This window comes from Panicum hallii, chromosome 9 (genome assembly GCF_002211085.1).
Source record: "Panicum hallii strain FIL2 chromosome 9, PHallii_v3.1, whole genome shotgun sequence".
In the NCBI taxonomy this organism is placed as follows: Eukaryota; Viridiplantae; Streptophyta; class Magnoliopsida; order Poales; family Poaceae; genus Panicum; species Panicum hallii.
Window position 1 is genome coordinate 957,791 of NC_038050.1, and position 23,304 is coordinate 981,094.

The window sequence follows — 23,304 nt, forward strand, 5'->3', positions numbered from 1 at the left end:
TGACTGAAGAAATTTTGGGTACAGGTTGGGTATCATTGTTGTGTTGGAGTAAAAGGTATCAGTAGATCATTTTCCTTATCTGTTTTCGTTCTGACGGCAGTCACTACACTGTTTTCAGCAGATATGTAACTAGTATCAATGATTATATAAATTATTGTATCAGGCATAACACCAGGGTTTCGTGGTGTAGTTGGTTATCACGTCAGTCTAACACACTGAAGGTCTCCGGTTCGAGTCCGGGCGAAGCCAAGCTTTTTTTTTGCACTGTTTTATTTTCTCTCTCTGCAGCAGCCAGCAGCACAGGCACAGCATTCTCGCGCTCCGTGTTGTGCACTGCCAAGGCTGATTAATTAAAGCATGTTAAGCATTGGAGTCTCAGAAGTTTCAGTGTTGCCAGTTGCTCCACACTACTACTTGTTTGAGCTCATGCAGCTGAACAACAAGCCAAAGGCTGCATCTAATGTACGTTTGTCGTGTCAGTGTCAGCTGTTATCTTATCTGGCCTTTCCTATTAACTGGGACCGGCCTCTCGTTGCAACTGCGACCCAAGGGCCAAGGGTCCCAGCAGCACTGTCCGCGCGTGCAGGTGCCAACCATTGGTTGCCTGTCCTCCGGTCGCTGTTGCAAATTGCAATCAGCTGGCAGCGTGGATCAGTATGCATTGATCGCAATGCTAGCCGACAAATGCGGCTCATTTAATGGACAGGCCACACTAACTTTTTGGTCTATTCTTGTTTCCTGCGTGATCCTTCTCTCTCTCTCTCTCCGGCCTTCAACTGTTGTGAAGGTATGATTTGTGCGTAGCGTTCGTTTTAGCACGGGCGCACCGCATCCGCAGCTGCCGTCATGCCCGTCCCAACGGATCCCAGTCACCACTACTACCCGCCAAGCGCAGCCCGCTCGCGTACCGCCACGTGGCCTCTCCCGGCCGCGAGCCACAGAGCCAGAACCGGATGTGGCCTCGCCGTTACAGGGGCCCCACCGTCGGTGGCCGCAGAGGATCCCCGCGCTGTTCCCCGGCACGGCATCTAGCTCAACGGCATCCGATGCGCGCCTCCTCACCCACAAGCACGCCTCCCACCACACCACCCTCGCTTACAGGTGGGGCCCACTCCTCCCGTCACCGGTAATTATTTCCCCCCGCCCCCCGCCGTGTGCCCGTGTAGCTCGGCAGCACGCTCAGCTAGCTCCCATGGCCGCGGCCGCCTCCGCCCCCGCCTCGCGCTGAGCCAAACCCTAGCACTCTAGCAGCAGCGGGACACCAGCAATTGAACGCTAGATCCTCGTCCCGTTCATCGCCCGTCGCTTCCTCTCATGGCGGACTCCACGCACCACACCATCCGCCGCGCCGCCGCGCGGCCCCGCGGCTGGTGCTGCTCGTTCTCCGGCCTCCCGGATAGCCCCGAGCACCGCGCGCTCCCGGCCGCCGCCGCCCAGAAGCTGCCGCCCAAGTCCCCTCTGGCGCCGTCGTTCCACAGCTCGCCGTCGTCCAAGCTCGCGGGCCTCATCGACCCGCGCAGGATCCTCTCGCCGGGGCGCGTGTCGCCGATAGACTCCGAGGGCTCTCCGGCCGTAGCGGCCGCGGGGGCGGAGGAGGAGGAGGCGCTGCCGAGGGAGCAGGCGGCGGCGCTGGCGCCGTTCGTAGCGGTGCGGGAGGACGAGGAGGAGGGTGGGGGCGGGCTGGATCTGAGGCTGTCCCTGCGCGGGAGGGACGGGAGGTGCGTCGTCATGGAGCTGGACTCCGCCGTGCTGCGCGAGAGCAGCGCCTTCTTCGCCGACATGGTGCCGGACGCCTCTGGTGGAGGGGGCGGCGGGGGTAAGAGGGTCGAGGTGGATGGGGTAGACAACCTGGAGGCGTTCAAGGAGGCCGTGGAGCTCATGTTCGAGCCCGACGCCATGCGCTGGCTCGCCAGGGCCGGCGTGTCGCGGGCAATTGGTGTGCTCGAGGTGAGATGATGCATCCCTTTCGTTTCCGTCTCTTTGTCTGTGCCGATAATACGGTTCAAATTTGTGATGTGAGCAATATCTATGTGTGGCTGGGTAACTAGAAGTACTAGTGTTTGTACCAATCACATTGCAGGATTAAATAGTTCAATTTGGTTGGTCAATTGATTGTGTTGTGATGAATTCGAGGTATATTTGATACCTTGATGTTCATGCTCCACCTATTCAGTTAGCATGTAGACATCAATACGATTTGGTGCGATTGGATTTAGACTAAGGCGGAAACCAAAACGGAATATGCATTTTGAAACTGGTGTTTTGGTTAGTAAGTAATAAATTTGACACTTCGATTTGTCAAAATCATGGACTTGGTGCCAATAATGTATGTTATGCAGTTGCTAGAATATAAGCTGCTCCTTTTGTGGTAGGGCTCACCCCATTTGTGTTCTGGTAACTTGAGTTGGCAGTAAGCCTTAGCGACAGCCTCACACTACTTGGATAATTTATTGCTCGCAATTTTTGCAACTTGTAGTTCAGCTAGTCTTTTGAGCTTATATTGGTTCGTATACACAGTTTTGGAAACCTTTTCATGATTCTTAAGTGGCATGTTTATTAACAACCTCACATTTCTTAGAATTACTAATGCCAATAAAATGAAAAAAGAAGATTCTGGCTTAACAGTTCACAACTTGTACGTTTCCAATTGTTAGACCCAAAAAGTTAGCAAAGAAATCCAAGTAGCAAAATACTTTTATAGTTGAGTACTGATTTTGAGCATACAGGTTTGATATTTTCTTTTTTAAAAAAAGAAAAGGAATCATTCCGTACTTTCTATATGGTGCATTTTTTAAAAAAAAAAAGAAACTTTGAGCAGCTATTGTTATGGACCTATGGTCCTGTGTGCAAGTGTGATTATGGATCTGTAAGGTTTTTTTTATGTTATTATGTATATGCTTGGGTGGTTATCGATACGAAGCCAGCTCATTAATATATGTGTTGAGAAGCCATTAAAACTCGGAGAAAAGAACATACTAGCAGATTAGCAGGTTTTCAGGTTCATGTTATAGGTTCTTCTGATTCTGTTTATTGAAACTTGGCTGTTAATTTGCATGGACCACACAGATTATATTTATACTCACTTGTACGCTGAACAAAATACATTTTTTTCGTGTCACATGCTTGATCTATTTAGGGTTTAACGGATGTGATCACCTCTGTGAACTGCTTATGACTTGTTTAGCTTCAATTGAGGAAGTGAGATGTCAGTTACAGCCTACCTGATCAATTTTGTTTCATTGCTATACACATATATAGTTTTATATTTGTACATCCTCTTGCATTTTTCTGCTTCCTGACAATCTGAATTGTATCTGTTATGTGTCTGAGAATGCTATTCTGTTTTGATTTTGAATTACAGGTTTCCTCCTCTATTATGTTTGACAGAGGAATTGAATCATGTTTGAGGTACATTGAAGCAGTTCCATGGAATGAGAATGAGGAAGAGAGGCTGAAGCATGTTTTTGCTAGATGTACTTTTGATGAATCAGTATGTAGAGATGTGCTGGCAAGATTGCAACAACAATGCAGGAGCGGCTCAGAGGATTTGACAGTGCAGCTTGTTGAATCTGTCACCAGTGGAACCAACAACGGTGCAAGGAAAGAGTTGCAATCTTTGGTCAGCAGTCTCCTAAGCAAAAGCTCAGTCTATCATAAGGACTTATCTGGGCTAAACAAAGGGAGCCTTTATCAAATATGCTGTTCCTGTTTGAGCTCACTGGTGGAACTTTTCGTGGAAAACTCAGTGCCAGTCGAGGATGCAGGTCAAGCTACATCAGTTTCAGATAGCAAGCCTATGGTTGAAAGGGTCAGTAAGCAAACTGAGAATCTCAATTGGCTCTTTGACATCCTTGTAAACAATGATATGGCAGAAAGATTTGTTGAGTTGTGGGCTAAGCAAGACGAGCTCATCAGAATGCATGAGCAAGCATCACCAATGTTCAGATACGAGCTGAGCCGGATATCAGCGAGCGTGTTCATCGCTCTGGGGAAAGGGAGAATCCAATGCCCCAGTGATACGAGGAGCCAGTTGTTCTATGGATGGTTCAGGCCAATGCTAATGGACTTCGGCTGGCTCCAAAGGTGCTCCAAAGGCCTTGATGTCAGGATACTGGAGGAGAACCTAGGGCAGGCCCTGCTCACCCTTCCACTTCAGCAGCAGCAAAGCTTATTCGAAGAATGGTTTCGGTGCTTTGCATCTAGAGGCACAGAATGCCCTAACCTCGGCAGAGCCTTCCAGGTATGGTGGAGGAGGTCATTTGTTAGATCATCTGTAGAGGTGCGTCGGTGAGCGTTTTACATCACTGTGAGGTATATGTGTTGCGTGTATGAATGTAAAATGATAGCCGTTGAGAGTATATTCAAATTTTGTTTTTCCTCTTAATAAAATCCATCATGTTCTTCCAGTTCGATGCACTAGCGGGTGTGTTGAAAATTGTTACAACCACGACAAGTTAACCAATACACTAGCAAGTGGCCATAATACTGGCAAGTAAACTTCATCTTAAGTATGTGCAAATCAGGTTATTGTTGCCTTAAAATTTGCATGACTGTACTGTATATACATGACCTTATTCGTAGGCAAGCAAATATAGATGGGAGAGCATCACTGCCCTCGCTGGTCGCTATATACCCAGTTACCTACTACATACATGAGCCCATAATTTCTCCATCACAGATGCAACTTAGCCGTGCCTACCACACATGAGGCCATCTGGCTTGGCATCGATGTTGAGCCAGTGGCAGTCCTCGAACGCGCACGCCCCGGAGGCCTGCAGCGTCTCGCCGACGTCCTCCGGCTTCAGGTAGTAGGGCGTCCACGACGGCGTCCCGTCCTCGAACGAGTTGTGCGTGAGCCGCCGGATGCCCGAGCCGTCGATGTTCACGGTGAAGATCTCGCCGTAGGGCTGGTAGTGGTGCGGGTTCGAGATGGGCTCCGCGGACACGGCGGCGTAGTCCGTCGTGAACACCAGGGACTTGGAGTCCGGGCTGAACCAGGGGTGGTTCGTCCGCCCGCCGTCGGCGCTGTGCACCACCCGCCGCAGCCCGGTGCCGTTCGGGTGGACCATGTAGATGGCGAAGCTGCCGCCGCCGGGGTTGTGCCGGTCGGAGGCGAACGCGATCCACTCGCCGTCGGGGGACCAGTTGCACATGGTGTCGGACCAGGGGCCCTCGGTCAGGCGCCGGATGCCGCCGGCCTCGCCGTCCTCGGCGTCCATGATGTAGAGGTTCTTGTGCCCGGACCTCCCCGACCGGAACACTATCCACTTGCCGTCCGGCGAGGGGGAAGGGAACGCGTTGTTCCCGCCACCCACGGTGAGCTTCTTGATCGAGATGCTCGAGCCCTCGTCGTCGTCGTCGCCAAGCGACACGGCGACCACGTCCACCTCCGTCCTCTCGCTCGCGAAGTCTGGCCCGATGCTGGTGTAGATGACCCCCTTCCTCTTCCAGTCCCATGCCGTGGGGAAGGCGTTGCCAGAGAAGATTCGCCGGCGACCACCGGAACCGTCGGAGTTGACCACGAACAGCCCCGGCAGCCCGACGAAGGCGATCCTCTTGCCGTCGTGCGAGAAGGAGGGGTACGACCCGTCGATCCTGAACAGTGAGAACGTGTCCGGCGCGGGGCTCTTGATGTTCTCCAGGAGCAGCGGCGAGTCCCCGTTCTCGCTCCCCCGGCACCGGTGGTACCCGACGCGCGCGCCGTCCGGCGAGATGAACGGGTTGAAGTGGTGCACGCGCGGCGCCACGGGCCTGGTCACCTCGAAGTAGGCGTTCGCGCCGCCGCCGCTCACGTCGATGACCTCGATGTGGCGGTAGTCCGAGCCGGGCCGCCTGGTCGCCACCGCCACGAGCCCCGGCGCGCCGGGCGACGCGGCCGGGGTGAAGGCGTGGAACCCCGGCGGGGTGATGCGCTCGACGGACGCCGCGGACACGCCGGCGTCACCCGCGAACGAGATCTTGGCGCGGTACACGCCGTACCAGCCGTCGCTGTCCCGGCGGTGGAAGAAGAGGGTTGTCTCGTCGGCCCAGGTCGGCCAGCCGCCGTCGCGGACGGCCAGCGTCCGCCGCGACCCGTCGGACGTCCGGAAGACGTAGATGTCGGTGTCGAGGTCCTCCACCTCGCCGCCCCACCCGTCCGGGCCGGGCGACGCGGCGGCCGTCCACTCCCCGGACGGCGACACGGCGGGGCTGAAGTCGGCGACGCCGCGTGGGGTGAGCCGGCGCGTGGACCCGGAGGGCAGGTGCGTGTTGTAGACGCCCGCCCAACTCCGGCGCGGTGACCCGGCGGGCTCGGCGGTGGAGACATACACGAGGTGGGCGCCGTCGGCGGTCAGCGACGGGCGGTCCTTGAGCGAGATGGGGTCCCAAGGGAGCAGCGGCGTGAGCGGCGCCGCCTTGGGCACCTCAAGCGCCTCGCGGCGAGAGCCGGAGCCGGAGCCGGAGGGGACGAGGGAGATGTAGAGGTTGAGGGTGCCGTTGCGCTCGGAGACGAAGAGGAGGGAGTCCCCGGACGGCGCGAAGTTGCCGTTGTAGTTGACGGAGGCGCCATCGCTGAGGCGGGCCTCGGCGGCGGGGCAGGAGGAGGAGCGCGGGGCGAGCGGGAGCGCGAAGATGTCGAAGGCGTAGCGGCTGCGGCCCAGCGTGGTGAAGACGATGGTGCCGTCGGCGGCGAGCGCCGGCGCGGGCGCGGCGAGGACGAGTAGCCCGACGATGAGGAAGAGCAGGAGCTGGGTGGCGCGGGGAGCCATGGCGCGCGAGGGGAGCGAGCGGGACGGCGTACGCGTACTGGCCAGTGGCCACTAGACTAGTAGAGTGGGAGGTGCGCGGCTGCCGCCGAAACTGGATAAGGGCCGCCGGGGAAGAAGATGCTCCTCCAATTTGGGGGGATTTTCACGGCCTTTTTTGGGTGATCGAATCGCGAGCTTGGAGGGTCAGTGTCAGCGTGTCGCCATGATTATTCTGAAAAGAAAAGAAAAGAAATCCGACTACTTGTTCCGTCCTAAAAGAATCCACCTCTCGTACCCGAGCAATTTTAAATTTAATAAATAGTATTAATATTTATATTATAATATAAGTATTATTAGATTAATTATATAATATATTTTTATACTAAATATATTTAAAAATATAGATGACAGTAAATTTTTATATAAATTTGTTCAAACTTAGAATTATTTAACTTCTCGATTCTCGAGAGGTGAGAGCAGGTGTATGCATTTGCGGATCGACTGCTTCAGATTTTTCTTTTTTTAATGTTGAGTGAGAAAGCAAGCAGAGCAACAAACAACTGTGCATTTGCAGCTTGACGCGTGTGCCTCTGGAAAGAACCGAGTCATCCATCCATTCCGGCGAACTCTCTGCCACCAATTCACTTTCAGCCCAAGAATAAAAATCCTCCATGGCTCAAGAATAAGAGAGGCTTTTGCCACAAAATCCTCCAGGCTCCCACCACCGGCACAACCCAACGGGCTCTGCCCACCCACACACCTCCATGGGCTCAAGTGCGTGCAGATCATCATCATCAGTCGCACGAAGCAAGACTGGCACACGCGAGTTGCACTGTTGCAGGGTTTTGCTCATGGATCAGGGGAAAAACTGGTCGGATAGTTTGGGCATGCTACTCGAAACAGAAGCAAAACCTGGGAGAAGATGATCGATCGAGCAGAAAGACGAACGAGCAAAAAATTTCAGTTGGTCCATCCGGACAAGAGCGCTACTAACCACACGCAGGGTCAGAGACTGACGACATTACCCGACTCTCTCATTCCGTGTTCAATGTCAATGCCAAGGTATCCATGGAGAGTTGAGACACCGCCCTAGGCCGCCTCCCCTCCTGGCTGCGCTGCCGGGACCGCCGGATCCAAGTCGACCTCGCTCTCCCCTGACGCCGCTGATTGGCTTTACCCCGACGACGGGGACGAAAACTTCCGCCACGGTGGCCTCATCCTCCTTCGCGACCACGCGCACGCGCTCGTCGTCGCCCGCCGCCGCCGCCTTCTCCGTGACGCGGTTGACGCCCGTCTCCTCCGTCACGCGGTCGACGCCCGCGTCCTTCTGTTCACAGCAATCAGCAACAGTGCATATGCAGAAAATTCAAGCAAATTCGCTACCACTGCGCAGGCACATCGCAAAAGGAGCCGCTTCATTTGCATTGCACGTCCACCAACACCAACCCAGAGGCTTCCCAAGCGGCAGTGGACGAATCCGGCCGCCCTTGCTCGATGCTCGTGGCTGAACTAGCTCTGCTGCTGCTGTTCTGCATTCAGTGACGGACAGGGAGCTCTGAAAAGTCTGAATCTTTGTTTCTTTCAGTGACGACCAGAATGAAAAATGGATTGACACTGCCAGTCTGCCATGATTGTTTCTTTCTATTCTGTTCGGCCGCGACAGGTAATAACGGATCCTGAAATCACTGATCAAATGGGTGTCGCATTTTGGGATCCAGCAACTGCTCCTTCCTGCCACGAGGAAGCTGAATCGCCATGGAGCAGCAGGGCTCAGCAGCCACGAGGAGCGCGGCCGCCATGCCACTCCTGCACGGGCAGCCCCACTGCCCGCCGCCGGTTGCCATGCCAGGTCCGTCCGACGTTGTTGCTCCCGGCTGCACCAGTTGGAAGAAGAGCAGCCCCGGAGTTCACCGGTTCCCCCTGCTGCAGCAGCAGTGGCACGTCCCTCTGCAAGGCCTCCATTGGAGTTCCCCCTGAAGATCTTGAACAGCTGCTCCACCTGAAAATTATCAGAGCTGTTCGCGCCCTGTTTGGGACGCAGGAATCCCGTCGAAACTACCATTTTCCCAAGAATTCTGCAGACATGTTTTGCGATGAAGTGACAGGCGGCACAGGCTCCTGCCCATTCAACCGGCCGTTGCCGCCTCTCGTCGCGGTCGATCGGAGTCCGGAGACGCTGCTGGCTGCCTGGCTGGTCCGCCGCCGCCTCTGATTCCGCACAGCAGCCGTCCGCGTCGACGTAGCTACGGCCGAGGACGGAGGGCGAATCTCCTTTGGACTGGAACGGCGAAAGGAAGGTGCTAGGGTTTGCGGCGGGGAGGTGGTAGCTGAGTTGGACGAGAGGCGCGGCCGCCATCGGCGCCGGCGGATCCGCGAGAGGACGGGAAGAGCGAGCGAGATGAGCCGCCGTACGGGGAGGAGGACTATCTGTAAATACTTAGGGGGGCATATGTAGTGGTTGGCGAGGCCGAAGTCGCCGATCCTGAGTACGCCGTGGCAGTCGATGAGCAGGTTGGAGCCCTTGATGCTGCGCTCGTGGTAGTGATGCAGCCCTGACAGCAGAAGCTGCAGGTATCACTTGATCTGCAGCTGTGCATAGCCATCGTAAGATTCAGAGGCAGACATCGAATGCTAGAATTATATACATATATATATATATATGTATGTATGTATATGTATATATATCATCTAACATCTACAGTTTTGATGTTAAAATTCACAGATTTCATTCCCATCTCTACACGCACATCGCATCAGTTACTAGCTCGCTCGGTCGTCAGTTCGTCAGGGGGCAAAAAAGACAGCAACAAAATGAGACTACTCGATCTTAGCCGACTCTCCCCCCTCTCTTCTCCGACGAGTGAACGGCCCAACCAAAAACCATTCGGAAAACCACCATGCTCGGCGGCGGAGGTCCCCATCCCCGGGGCGAAGAGACCGTGCCCCGGCCATGGCGTTCCGACGAGTTGGTTGGTTTGGATTCAAAACGCGAGCGGTGGGCTGTTTCCTCCGCGCAAGCGGTGGAAGAGAATGATCTGCTGGTGCCTGGCTGGCTGCTCGCTGGGCCGCCCTTTTATGCAGTAGCGCGGTAGCGGAGTTGGGTTTACTTGGGCACCAAGAAGGCTTGGCTTGTTTTGGGATTTTTGGACGCCGCCAGCCCAAATTAATTCGTGAGGCCTAAATCGCCACTCTCTCTTAGCGGAATAAGAAGGATTCCAGCCTTGTTTTGAAAGCCCATGATTCCGGCCTGTTAGCGTACAAGTTCGTTTAAATTTGAGGCCCGCAGATGGGATGGGCCATCAATATTCCTTGATGTGGTGATCGCGACTCGACACTACGGAGACTCGGAGAGATGCCAGGCCATGTTTCTATGTGAGTTGGGTAGGCCGTGGCCGTCTCTACTTTCTACGCTGGGTAACACACACATTACTCAGCTATGTGTTTGACACAGAAATTCAGAGCTATACACTATAAGCAAAGATGGGCTACTACAGAAACAGGCTGAAAGCCTTGAACGTGGCGAGCGAGGCCGTTGTTGGGCCTGTCAAAAGCCGAGGCGCCAAACGAACGGTAGGCGAGCTTGGGCGCAGAGAATGCGGCAAAGCTTAGACGCGGTAGAGGTGTGGCGGGCTGCGTAGCCAACCAAAGAGATGTCGGTGTGTGCGCTGCCTACACGTACGTCACTTACGTGATAATACTGCACGCATGTAATGCTTTCTTTTTTTCTCTCTTGACACAAATTTTAAGTGAGAAGAAAAATTAAGGGGTGTTTGATACCCGGACTAAACTTTATAGTCTCTTTGTTTGGATATCAATTAGAAGTATTAAATATAGTCAATTGCATAAATGGAGAGTAATTCACGAGACGAATCCACTAGGCATAATGAGTCCATAATTTGGTAATATCGTGCTACAATAAATATATGCTAATGATGGACTAACTAAATTTAGTAGATTCGTTTCGTGAATTAGTCTCCATTTATATAATTAATTTTTATAATTATATATTTATTATTTTTAATTGCTGTCGAAACATCTAATATTATGGTGGGATTAAAATTTAGATAGACCCGTACCGTATATTGTGCGGCGCAGACGGCGCGACCGCACCGGCCACCAAAATCATGGGCCCCCTCGATGTGATAGCCAGCAGTAGCACTTCCCACAGGCACGGCCACAGACGAACAGGCCAGAGTCAGCAGACGGGAATCAAAATCGAAGGATGCACGCTTCATTTGCTCAAGGTCTCGTTGCCTCTAGGATGAGACTGCTCGTCTGTTCGGCCATGCACGCAGGAGCGCATAACGCAAACGATCGCCGTGAAGCGCCGATGCCGTGACCATAGTTGCTAACTTGCCGATTGTCGCTCTATTTCTTCGAGCTGCCGACTTTCTAATTATCGTCAAGATGCTGATTATATTTAATAGAGGTTAAGAAAATATTGGTGAGAAAGATTCTCTATTTTCTCCTCTTAGCATAATTGATTATGGTATTTCTTAGCATTGCTAAACACATGAAGTTAAATGATGCGTGCATATGGTTAACTAATTAAGGAATTAGTGGGCTGTGTCACGTCTGTACATGAATAAGATACCGTTACGGCGCATCGACAACCAAAATTATTATATGACCAACATGCATGGCGCGCGACTGTCCATCGAGAGAGCAGGTGACGGACGAACTACTACCGAGCTCGCAGATGGTCTACAGCTAGAGCTAGGGCGAGCGAGGCAGCTGAGAATGGCTGACGAGCTGTTGCAGCAGCCATCTCTAGACTCTTTGTGTATATATTAGCTCGATCATATCCATGGGTTGTTGGTAATAAGTAACTGACCGATGGTAGATATTGTATTGTTACCTGTCGTCGTCGTCGTACCATAAAGTTTAATTTGGACCGTCTATCGCGGTCGGACGACGCTGCTCGTTGCAGATCATCTTCTTTGTTTAATTTGTTTTCTGCTGATCAGACGTTACATCCTGACGCTGTATGTGATTTGACTAGAAGTTCCCCAACTCTTGCTGATCGGTCTGGTCTCACAGTCAGTCAGATCAGTCACACAGTATGCAGCGCCGATGGCTGTTCGTTCCAATGTTTCCTTCCACAATAGGTAGGGCCTCTTCTAAGGGGGTGTTCGTTTCCTCCCCTCTAAATTTTAGACCCATCACATCAAAGAGAATCTTATCATTTAGAAGTATTAAATAAAATTTTTTTATAAATTTTTTTTGACAGATGGGTGTTAATTCGCGAGACAAATTTAATGAGCCTAAATAATCCATAATTTGCTACAGTGATGCTACAGTAATCATCCACTAATCATGGATTAATATACCTCATTAGATTCGTCTCGCGAATTAGACCTGGGGTTCTGCAATTAGTTTTGTAATTAGACTTTATTTAATACTTCTAAATGACAAGATTCTCTTTGATGTGACCCCTCTAAAATTTAGAGGCAGGGAAACGAACACACCCTAAATTCAGGACTACGAGCGAGAACAGACTTTTCCTACCTTGTTTCCTACCAGCTACCTACTGGAAAGGTAATAGAAGGAAGGTGCAGAAGGGCTCATTGGCTACGAATTTTCAACTGGTCTGGGATTCCGAGAGCACTGCGTAGATGCATGAATCTGTATCCATCTACTTGTGTGCACGTATACATAATCGTATCTTCTCTGGTTGGAACTTACCTCGGGGTGTCATCCCGGCTCCCTAACTTTCAAAATGTACATTCAGATTCTCAAACTTACTAATCGTGATATGTGAGGTCCAAATCATCATTTTAAGCTATAAAATGGAAGTGTTCACTTATGTGGAGCTTACAGGTCCAATTTTTTTTTTAATTTTTCTGCTCAACTCTTATATCTTCTAACTTTTTCCAAAATATTATTTCAAAATTTTGTGCCGAATATTTTCTTTTCCAATATTTCCTCCAAAATTTATTCTTTTTATTTTCTATTTTTTACAAATTTGATCATATGAGTTTCTTATTTTACAATTTTGTTATATAGATATTTTCTATTTGAAAATATTTGTACAAGAAAATTGTTATGAATTATTTTTATACGTATATAATTTTTTATTTGAATAAATTATATAACTTTCGGTTTAGCGACCGGGGCGATAACTCGAGTCAAGTTTGAGCACCGACGATACATTTTGCTCCGCTGCACGATGCGTGCAGGTTTAATGGTGACGCGTGCCCGAGCGAGATATCCATCACCACCGCCGAGAGGACGGTGAAACGAGTGGTGGGGGTGGATTACATGGCACGACATGGACAGCTCCTACTTTGGCTGCCTGCGCCTCCGTGGAAGCTTCACAAAAAGAGCGAAAAAGTCACCTTTCAGCAACCAAAAAAAAAAAGAGAGAGAGAGGGGGAAAAGTTCTAAGGCATCCCACGTAGCCAGCACAAGACAGAAAAAATGACGAAAAAGAAGAGGAGCAGGGGATGCGCCCCTCTACGTATCTCTTCCAGTTTTTTAGGAAAGAAAGGAGAAGAAAAAAAATTGGAGACACAGAACTGGCAATTTGGTTCTGTGTTTCTCAAGGTTGGCATATGCAGTTTGGTGGATGACGGACGAAACGATGGAGACAGATAGAGATGCTCATCACCTACTATAGTGGAGTATATATGCGTTGCGCTGGCTGAAATTAAGTTAGGGGTCCCAAACTCCCAGCGCAATGGAATATTATTGATGCGCAGAGACTGAATGAACTACACAGCAGTAGTACTACATCTGAACAAAAGAAGAAACTGAATGATGGAACGGCTCCATGCCCAATTTCTTCGTCAGAGGCTCTTGCTGAAATATAATGTCGTTGCATCCTTGCATGACATCCTGTTCCCTTATTTTCCGGAGAGGCGAGCAAATTGCAGATCCCATGAAGGTGCGCATACCATCAGGGGATTGAGATGGATCAGCTAGAGAGCCGGTTCTCAGTTTTGGTTGCATGATGCTGCCATAACTGAGCGAGCGCCTGCAGATCGAGCTGGCCGTATGTGACTTGTCTCTGCACATGCGTTCAGGCTCGCGTGCCTCCTGCATTTCGATCGTCTCACGTTCAGATCAGATGACGAGCTGATCGCCCGATGTGATAATCCATCTGTCCCTCAACTAATCGTTGTTTGTTAGTACCACCAATTAGCACGCGTACGGAGCAGCAAATGGTTATATGATCTACTGTACTCTTTTCTTCCTGACAAGAAAACCGCTGGAAAGAGGGAGAGGAATAAGAATCTGTCAGGCAAGTTGAACCTTGTCGATTTGTGGCTGGACTGGACTGTCAGATGCATATCATGCATGCCGGGTCTATTGAGATAGATATACCCTACTCCGTTCATCGTTCTAGACAGGCCGGTCAGTACGAGGCAGCTTGCCGATCAGTCAGTCAACGAGGAACAGTCGCCCTGGTCGTGCCTGGGCGTGCATGATAACTGACGACGTTGACCAGAGGAAGAACCAAGTCCAGAAATTCTGCTTATTACTGACGAAATGGTTATGCAGCCGCAGCTGCAAAATTACTAGCACTATTTCATCGCGTGTGTCAGCCGCTGGAGATTTAAAGGTTCCCGTTGCTGCCGACAATCTAAAGGCTGATCCGCTCTCTGAGTCTGAGTGAAATTCCAAGGGTGGTTTACTGGGCTACCTTTGCGCATGCACAAAAGTTACTGTCACTGTCCTCATTAGCTTTTGATGTGTTCAACCGTACTCCACTCAGGGGGAGAGACCGAGAGAGAAGCAACGAAAGGAAGGTGATGGATTCTGTTTAGATCCGCAAGGGTGACTGCAAACTGTAAAGGGAGCAAGGAAAGAAAGCGCTCGACTTTCGCTTTCTTTGTGGCATGCCTCATCCATCCACCACTAAGCCTAATTTTACTATTACTAGTTTACTATCTACTCGTAGCTGACAGCTTTGCGCTAACCGTTAGTACTAATCTGCATGTCTGTGGAACAGATCGAGAGGTTGCCTCCCTCAGGCGATCGAAACGCCAGGCAGCTTACACTGTACAGCACGTTGAAGCAGCGGATAACCCAAACAACTGATCTCAAGATAAAAAAAAATCCAAAAACACTTAGAATGGAACTCGGTTAAAAAAAAATCTTTGAATGGAATCTGCCGTCCAAATTGGTGCGGTGAGAATCGGTCGGATCCAAATCCAAGAGGAAGTGATAGCTGCCGGCTGCCGGCACCAGCACGGTGTGAAACGCGGAAGAGACGGACAACGCCAGGTGTGAACGGAGGCGGTCGTGCTCTGCTGTGCTGTAAAAAGAAAAAGAGAAGCGCCGAGGTGGCTCCTCGTGCTCACGTGCGCTCGCCACAAAAGGAAACCGCCCAGAAAGAAGCCGCAGGCAGATGGGCTTGCGCTGCTGGCGACGTGGACGGCCCCACTGTCCAGTCGCCATCTCGGGCGGGCTTGCTTGGCTAGCCGCCGGCCACAAGCCCACAACCACCTTTCCAAAAAAAAAAAAACAAGCCCACAACCACAATGGGAGAAGGGTAGTTAGGTAAAAAGGAAGGCCGGTCACTATTTTACGGTTGATGACGTGGACGGGTGCACCCATCCTGACGGATCACCACCAGTGGAGTAGTTTGGTTTGAGACGTTCCTCCGATTTTCTTTTCTTTCTTTCACGGTGCAGTACCAATCGGCGATGTCATGATTTTTTTTTCTGACCTGCCAAGGAAGCAAAGTGTTGACCTGACGACCAGTCTTGCACATAACCACACGTGTTCAGACCTGGGGATACATACACTGAATTATTATGGTGAAAATGAAAATGTACAAATTATTCAGAAGAAAATGTAAATTCCATGCATTGTAGTGGATCAGAAGCATGGTCCGCGTCCGTTAGTTTTTGCTACAGGAGCGAGCCATCAAACTGCATGGCCTGCCTGCCCGCTTCAGACAGCCATACCAACAGTAGCGGCCACAAGCGGTACACTTTCTGAAAATGCTACTGCTCCTATCTCAGCATCTTACTATAGAGTAGTAACAGTGCACAGACTTCTTATTTACACCTCGCAATTTGCCGAGCAAAGCAGTAGCAGCTAAACAGGGCCTTGTTTTTGTTAAAGTCAGCAACCAGTACTAGCTAGGGCTACTTACTTCGTCAACTTGGCCTGAGCAACCGTCGGAAGCTCGTGCAAGAAACAGTTAGGGCTAGCAAAGCTTGTACGCCACAATTGAGCTGAGCCTTCTTCCCAAATAAAATCCCTGACCCGTGGCTAATGAACTCGAAAGCTCGAGCCCTGAGTTGGTTGATGGGGACGTCTCGTCTCGTCAGGAGTAGATTAGATGCTACTACGTACTTGGTTCACCACGCGCAGTGAGCGTGCGCTGACGCCACACAGCAAGTTCGTTCGTCCGGACCCACGTGCTACACATGTGTCCTCCGATCCGATCACTCTCGACATGAGTAGAACCATTCATGACGCCTCAAGAGGAGACACCAACCACGCTTGCTTCTTGTGTATGTGTGTCAGTGAGTGCACATGCAGCTAATGCTTTCAGCGCTTTTAGCCTTGACAGCGCCCATTATATCTGCGTACAAGTTGAATAACTGTATACATTTGCAAAAGAAAAGGAAGAAGAAAAAAATAATGCATATCTGCATGGGCCATGTTATGTTTGTTTCTGCACTTCCAGTACACAGGGCCACTGTTGCAAGCAGCTCGTCCTTCCCATGCATCTGTTCCCCGATTGTCTCATGACGTGGTCCTTGACATCTTGCTGGTACCTTTGCCTGCCTCTGCTTGCTTGTGATATTAATTGTGCTGATTCGAACGTTTAAGGTCGGCATGGGCCTTCGAGGTCACCGTCTCTGTTTCTAGAAGCTAGGTCTTGTTTAAGTAGTTTTCCTTTTGTTGTTTCTTGGCAGGGGAATTTGCCCTTGCTGCCAAGGCACGGCTGGAACTTTGCAAGATCGATCCAATCTATGCTAGCTTATAGATAATCCTCAGAGGCCCGTGTTTAGAAAAAAATGCCAAAAAGTGCCTTGACCATTTATGGTTGGTTTTCTTCTGCTGGTTTTAAATTGGGTCACCAACCGGCATGACTAGTTACCATTTCCTTCAAGGGCTTGTAGCCCAAGACTTCTATTTTGTTTTTGGAGCAATGGAGCTGAACGCATTTCTTAGGGAAGAAGGTTTGTCTTGTTTCTGCTGTCTAGAAGTTCAGTCTCGCGTTGAAATTGCCCTGGAAATAGATTCGAATTTTATTTTGAATGAAACCAAGAGTTGTAGTAGATGAAAAGGCAACAAATTTAGTCGCGCGGAATTCCTGATTTTAAAATCTGATCTCTAGAAAAACCTGACCTGCGGTTGCAGCCAGGATGAGCTGACCAGCGAGTGTGACCTACTCGCTGCTGAGTTCCCAGCAGACGCTTATATCCAATAAAGAAGGCAGATGAAGACCAGCGTAGACCTGATACGACTTTTTCGTTGCCTTTAGCTTCGGGTTCAAGTCGTCTCTCCACCCATCAGGTTTGACCAAAATTATGACACGAGACAAGTCGAGGTAGAGCAAGCAGCCGTACGTTTCCTGACAGAGCTGCAGAGGATTACCAGTGGCTAATTGCTGGGAAGGGATTAACGGCTGATAATTGCCGCTGTGATGCTGATCAGTGTCTGATCCGGTAAAAAGCGAGGGCAGCTGTGGCAGTAATTATTGCCCGGCACAGTCATGGATCGCCGCCATCCAAGACTAATGGGGCTTCACTGCTGTCGGAATCTTACCCTTTTTTCTACGTGCCCCCCGCTAATCCCACACGCCTTTTCACCACGTGCATCTCTCAACTGCCTCGCCTCAGGAAAAAGGAAAAAGGATAAAATAAATTCCTATTCCGATTTCCTGTAAAAAAAGGAGGGAAAAAAGGGGGGCAGGGGAAATGCGCAACGGAACGGAGAAAACGGCGGTTGCTGGCTTCCTACTAAACTACGGAACCCAAGTGGCGGCCTCCCTGGTGGGGGAGAGAAGCCACAGGACAAGCAGGCCAGAGGGGGGTGGGGAGAGGAGAGAGAAACCGCCGAGCCAGAGGCCAGAGCCCAGAGCCAGCAACGGGCACGAACCAACGCGACCTCCAAGGCGGAGGAGAGAGAGGCACGGAGCGCAGCGACGAGCAACGGAACAAGAGGGCGCGCGCGGCGAGGAGGAGAGGCAGGACGCGACGGTTGCCAGGAGGGGGCCGGTCCAACGGAGCAGCCGCGGCGCCCGAGGCACAGAGCACGCGCCCGTCAGCCAGCCCGTGCCCATGGTCGCGCGCGCCGCAGCGGCCGCCCCGCCCCCGTGAGTCACGAGGGACGACGCGGCGCGCGGATGAAGGTGTCCAGGAAGCAGCCGCAGCCGCAGCAGCAGGAGGAAGGGTCGCCGGCGCCGGAGGCCATGGACGCGGCGGCGGTCCAGGGGGAGGAGGAGGAGGAGGCGGGGTGCTCGGGGAAGGCGCCGGACGGGGAGGCGGAGGCGGAGGGGAGCACGGTGGTGGTCGGCGTGCGCGCGGACCACGAGAGCCGGGCGCTGCTGACGTGGGTGCTCGTCAATGCGGCGGCGCCCGGGGACCGGGTCGTAGCCGTCCACGTCGTGGTGGCGTCCCGGGCGGAGGCGGCCGCCGCGGTCGACTTCGACGCCATGCTCGGCGTCTACGAGGGGTTCTGCAACCTCAAGCAGGTCGCTGCTCGCCGCTCGTTTTTCTGCTGCCGTGCTATCGATTCAATTGTGCTGCTCGCGAGTGCCTTGCCAACATGACAAGTCTTCTCGCTCTCAATCATTTTTCTTCTCTTTTTAAGTCTTGCTTCATTTCTTATCCTCCCCTTTTGTGCTGACGTGCAAAGATTTGCCTTTTTTTTTCCGCCCAAGTGATCGATGCAATTCCTCCGTATTTTATGTCAAAAAAATGCAAATTATGCTTGGCCACCGGATTTTCTCCACGAATGCCGTCGATCTGTGCGCAATCTGATTTTTGTTCGCACCTTGCAGTTATGACTTTTTACGGTTATCTTACAAAATCAAATTTTCACTTCATTTATGGCTTTCCTTCTACTGACCTAGTACATGTCCTTTGCCCCCATTCTTCCGTGGCTTTGCCGTGGTTAATTCCCTGCAATTTATTGTTTAGTTCTGTGTGCTAACTTGTAATGGTGGTCTGTTGCGTGCGCAGATCAATCTGAAGGTCAAGATTTGCAAGGACTCGTCAGTTCGCAAGGCACTTGTCCGTGAAGCCAGACTGTTTGGGGCCTCCAAGCTTGTCCTCGGCCTCGCTAAGAAAAGGCGTGCAATTTCGTGAGTGCCATCAGCGTTTGATGCTCAGTGCTTTCCACTATGGAAGCTTAAGCTTTTTTTCATTCCATGATTACCTCCACTATTGTAACCAGTGCTTTCTATTGATCAGGTCCTTGCATTCAGTTGCAAAGTATTGCGCAAAGAAGCTGCCAGCAAGTTGTGCAGTCTTTGCCGTGAACAATGGCAAGATCGAGTTCAAGAGAGAATCAAATATCCACTCAGGCAAGGTCTCAGCAGAAGTTGCTCCCTGTGGCGAAGATGAGATGTATTGCGTAGTGCCGTTCCAAGCCCATCAACCTAAAGATGATGGCGAGGTTGACACCACGCAAGATGTTGGCACAAAGGGCAGTAAGCCGGAGGACACCATTGTGGAAGCGCAGCCTGTTTCATGCTTGGACCCTGTGGATTTGTCAAGGGATCAGGTTCAGATTGATACAGATCCTTCTGTTAAGGCTGAAGAGTCATGCGTGGAACCTGTGGATTTGTCAAGGGATCTGATTAAGATTGATACAGATCCTTCTGTTAAGGCTGAAGAGTCATGCATGGACCCTGTGGATTTGTCAAGGGATCAGGTTCAGATTGATACAGATCCTTCTGTTAAAGCTGAAGAGTCAACAGCTGAACAGAAAGATGGGATTGCCGAGCTTCCTGGTCAGGGTGCCAGCGTGTTGTACTGTGTGCTTCCGGCAAGGAGTTCCGATTCAGTTGCAAGTGCTTCAAGTAGGCAGGACCATGATTCAATTGATCTGCCAGCTGAAGGGGCTGGGGAGCTCTACTGTGTATTACCCCCAAGAAATGGTCATTCAGGCAGGAGTATTGGTGATTCTAGGCGTTCAACTGTGAGTTGGAAAGGTGCTAAACCAGCCAATTCGGCGCTTGAAGGAGACGGCGACCTGTACTGCTGGCTGCCTAAGAATGGACGTTCGGGTAGGAGTTCTGGGGGATCCAAACGTTCTGTTGGTATAAAAGGTGTGATTAGGCGTAGCAGTAGTTTCTCCAGTGATATTCACGTGAACTCGGAGACATCACCTAGTAAGAGGGATGGCTCAGTTAGCATGGCTGCTACTGAACGGTCATCTTCTACTGTATCCACAGAAGCTGAGGATTCACCAAATTACTCTGCACGAAATGCTGAAACTCCCTTGAGTTCTCCAATGTCACTGAGAAGGATGATAGAAGGAAGATCCGACCGCTGCCACCTCCGTAGGAGGATCTTCAGCCATCACAGAAGCTCATCTTTTGAATGGGCAAAAATCTCAATGGTTCAATGGGCAATGAGGCTTCCAAGCCGTTACACTTCAGTCCACCCAGACAGCAAACTATTGAAATCAGATGCAAGTCCAAGGTTGAACTGTGAATCTGAAACTGAATCCACTTCAGCTGTTGAGCCAGAATCTATGTTTTCTTTCGCTTTCTATGATGTAGCATGGCCTCCAAGTGAATTGGAATCACTTCGAGAGAAGTATTCTTCAGTTTGTAGGTTGTTTAGTTACGAAGAACTCAAACTTGCAACATCCAACTATTCACCTGGTAATTGCCTCTAACAGTATCATTACTTTGGTATGTGCGTTTTTTTCTTTTGACTAAATGGACAACTTATTTTTCTTTTCTGGTGATGCAGATATGCTAATTGGAAAGGGTGGAACCAGCCAAGTTTACAAGGCACAACTATATGATGGAACATATTCTGCCATAAAGATTCTGAAACCCTCAGTTGATGCAATACATGAGTTTATTACAGAGATTGAGATTGTAACCAGCTTGCAACATGAAAACATTGTCGCACTAAGGGGATTCAGCTTTGAGAACTACAATCTTGTGTTGGTATATGATCACATGTCCAAAGGAAGCTTGGACAAAGCTCTTCATGGTAAGCCTCAAGATATAATACACCATCTTTTCAGTCCCTAACTTTCCTGCTAGCTGGCCTCTTATTGGTTACTGCTATTGCTCTTCAGGAAATAATGATGACACTAATTTTCTTATCTGGGAGAGGAGAAATAAGATAGCAATTGACATTGCAAGAGCACTTGAATTCCTTCATCTTGGCGGTGTGACCCAATCTGTGATTCATGGAGATGTTAAGTCTTCAAATGTCCTCCTTTCTGAAGATTTTGGGGCACGGGTAAATATTCAGATTAAGTTGCAAATACCTAGAGCTATAAGTTGGACAATAGTCCATGTTTCCCCAATCTAGATCTATATAGTGAATAATTTTTTAATTACGGATAAAATGTGAGACACGTGGATTAATAAATTAGCTTGACGCGTAGGAAGTGATGCTTCGTAAGAACCATTTTCTTGATTGTCATTGTAACAACCATTAGTTACACTCTTGTCAATAATGTTGTTTATGGTTGTGACATCATTGCCTCTTGGAAATTGCAGCTGTGTGATTTTGGGTTAGCAAAGCAAGTGTCAGCTTCGACTCCCCACCTAACATGTACTGACATCACCGGAACTTTCGGGTATGTATCATCTCTGAGCTATGGTTAGCTGTTTTTGTTAATTGAACATAAAATCCGAAGTGGTTAACGAACTATTCTTATACAGGTACTTGGCTCCCGAATATTTTTCGTACGGGAAGGTCAATGAGAAGATTGATGTCTATGCTTTTGGAGTAGTACTGCTAGAGATTATTTCAGGAAGGAGACCCATCACACCAGGAAGTGCAAAGGGCCATGAAAGCCTGGTTGGTTGGGTAAGTTCCTTACAACACTGCTTTTTATGCAAGCTGGCTTGATCAGTAACATGTGTCATGGCCTAAGAACAATACTGTAGCCACATGTTTGTTAGTTCAGCTTTTAAGTTCACGGTGATGGGTGCATTTGATCACTGCTGCACATGAGAACTGTGATTTCTTTTTTCTAATCTCCCTTCATGGTAACAGGCAAAGCCCTTACTGTCCAGTGGAGAAATTAAACAGCTGCTTGATCCATTTTTGGGGAACGATTACGACTGCGATGAAATGGAGAGGATGACGCTGGCTGCTTCGCTGTGCACAAGGACATCTTCTCATTCTCGACCAGAAATGTCACTGGTAAGAACATGCAGTCACAAGGAAAGAACACTTGCAGTTTCATCAAAAGCAGCATCCCTCGTAGCCCAAGTCTGATTTCAACATGCTTGTTATGCGACCCAGGTCCTGAAACTGCTCCAAGGGGACGACGAAACAATCGCGTGGGCGCGGTCGCAGGTCACCGCCAGCTTCGACGGCTCAGATGAGGAGACCTCAACCCCTGACTCGAACATGCAGTCACATCTGAGCCTTGCGCTGCTCGGGGTGGAGGAGGACACGCTCTCGCGCTGCAGCAGCACCGTGGGCACCTCGGCCGACGGCTACTGGAGCCGGTCGTCGAGCTTCGACTAGCACCTCAATCTCCGATGCGGAGGCGGTTGATCGATCAGAGCTGTGTGTACAGATTCCATGTGTTTGGTGTGATTGGTGGGATGATTGCGTTCAGGCGATGGAAAACGGAGGCCTGCTTATTAGTTGGGAGATGTGGTGGTAGCGTTGCTAATGTAGCTAGGAGTTGATTTTGTTGTAGATCTAATCTAACCCGCTGGCCCTGGCCCGACGGTGCAATTCATGTTGTGTTATCAGTGGTTTCATGGTCCATGTTGCATTTGTCGTTGCCCCAGCTTCTCTGAACTCTTTTTTCTTTTTGCTGATGAACAGATGTGAAAGCTCACTTGTCTGATTGGAAATGTGCATCTCTCTCTCTCTCTCTCTCTAATAATGAAGGTAGATGGAGGGAGATTCGGTTTGGGAGCTGAGATTCGACGTGAGCAGAGCATGGGGGTACGGCCCCACTAGCGCAGTCTGGGCGGCGCGTAGGGGCGCCAGGTCCACTCACTTCTCAAGTGGGGCTGGGCTCTCGACCCAACAGGCAACAACGAGTCTCTCCAGCGTTGAAGGCAGAAACGACGGCCCGCGTCGGACAAAACCGAAGCCTAACGAGCGCTGACACCCCAGCCATCCCCGCGCGTCAGCGCTCGTCCATCATCACGGCCTGTACGTGCTGGTTGTCAAGATCTGAACCGGTGGTCATGTCTCGTGGTGTGGATGTGAGACCATGCCCCGGAGGCCCAGACCCCAGCCACGGATCCGCAACGATAGGAGTGTCTGGTCAGGCCGGCCGCGACGGGCGCTGCGCTGCTAACCAGAATGCGTTCGGTCACACAAGCACTTGCACGTCGGCGAGCGCGGAATCTCAAGTTTAACTGGCCTGCTGTGTGCACATTCATCCATTATTATTTTAGACATATTCATTCATTCATTTTTTGGAACCGTTTCAAACT

General features: G+C 50.5%; 3 protein-coding genes and 1 non-coding gene across 4 annotated transcripts; 3 read left to right on the top strand and 1 right to left on the bottom strand.

The window, feature by feature from the left end:
- The first annotated feature begins 175 nt into the window (after positions 1-175).
- On the top strand, positions 176-249 carry TRNAV-AAC. Its single transcript has one exon. It is a non-coding gene; the product is annotated as a tRNA-Val (tRNA).
- Positions 250-1,130: 881 nt separating this feature from the next.
- LOC112873996 (BTB/POZ domain-containing protein At2g13690-like) lies at positions 1,131-4,406 on the top strand. The gene is made up of 2 exons (XM_025937125.1): positions 1,131-1,947; positions 3,362-4,406. Exons 1-2 carry the CDS (start codon positions 1,315-1,317, stop codon positions 4,289-4,291), a joined length of 1,563 nt encoding a protein of 520 aa, XP_025792910.1. The 5' UTR covers positions 1,131-1,314; the 3' UTR covers positions 4,292-4,406.
- Positions 4,407-4,511: 105 nt separating this feature from the next.
- On the bottom strand, positions 4,512-6,876 carry LOC112873995 (tol-Pal system protein TolB). Its single transcript, XM_025937124.1, has one exon. It carries the CDS (start codon positions 6,747-6,749, stop codon positions 4,686-4,688), a length of 2,064 nt encoding a protein of 687 aa, XP_025792909.1. The 5' UTR covers positions 6,750-6,876; the 3' UTR covers positions 4,512-4,685.
- Positions 6,877-17,671: 10,795 nt separating this feature from the next.
- On the top strand, positions 17,672-22,637 carry LOC112875557. The gene is made up of 9 exons (XM_025939439.1): positions 17,672-18,390; positions 18,881-19,002; positions 19,112-20,532; positions 20,624-20,872; positions 20,961-21,127; positions 21,391-21,470; positions 21,556-21,703; positions 21,893-22,042; positions 22,145-22,637. The coding sequence occupies exons 1-9, from the start codon at positions 18,043-18,045 to the stop codon at positions 22,370-22,372; spliced, it is 2,913 nt and encodes a 970-aa protein (XP_025795224.1). The 5' UTR covers positions 17,672-18,042; the 3' UTR covers positions 22,373-22,637.
- Positions 22,638-23,304: the final 667 nt, after the last annotated feature.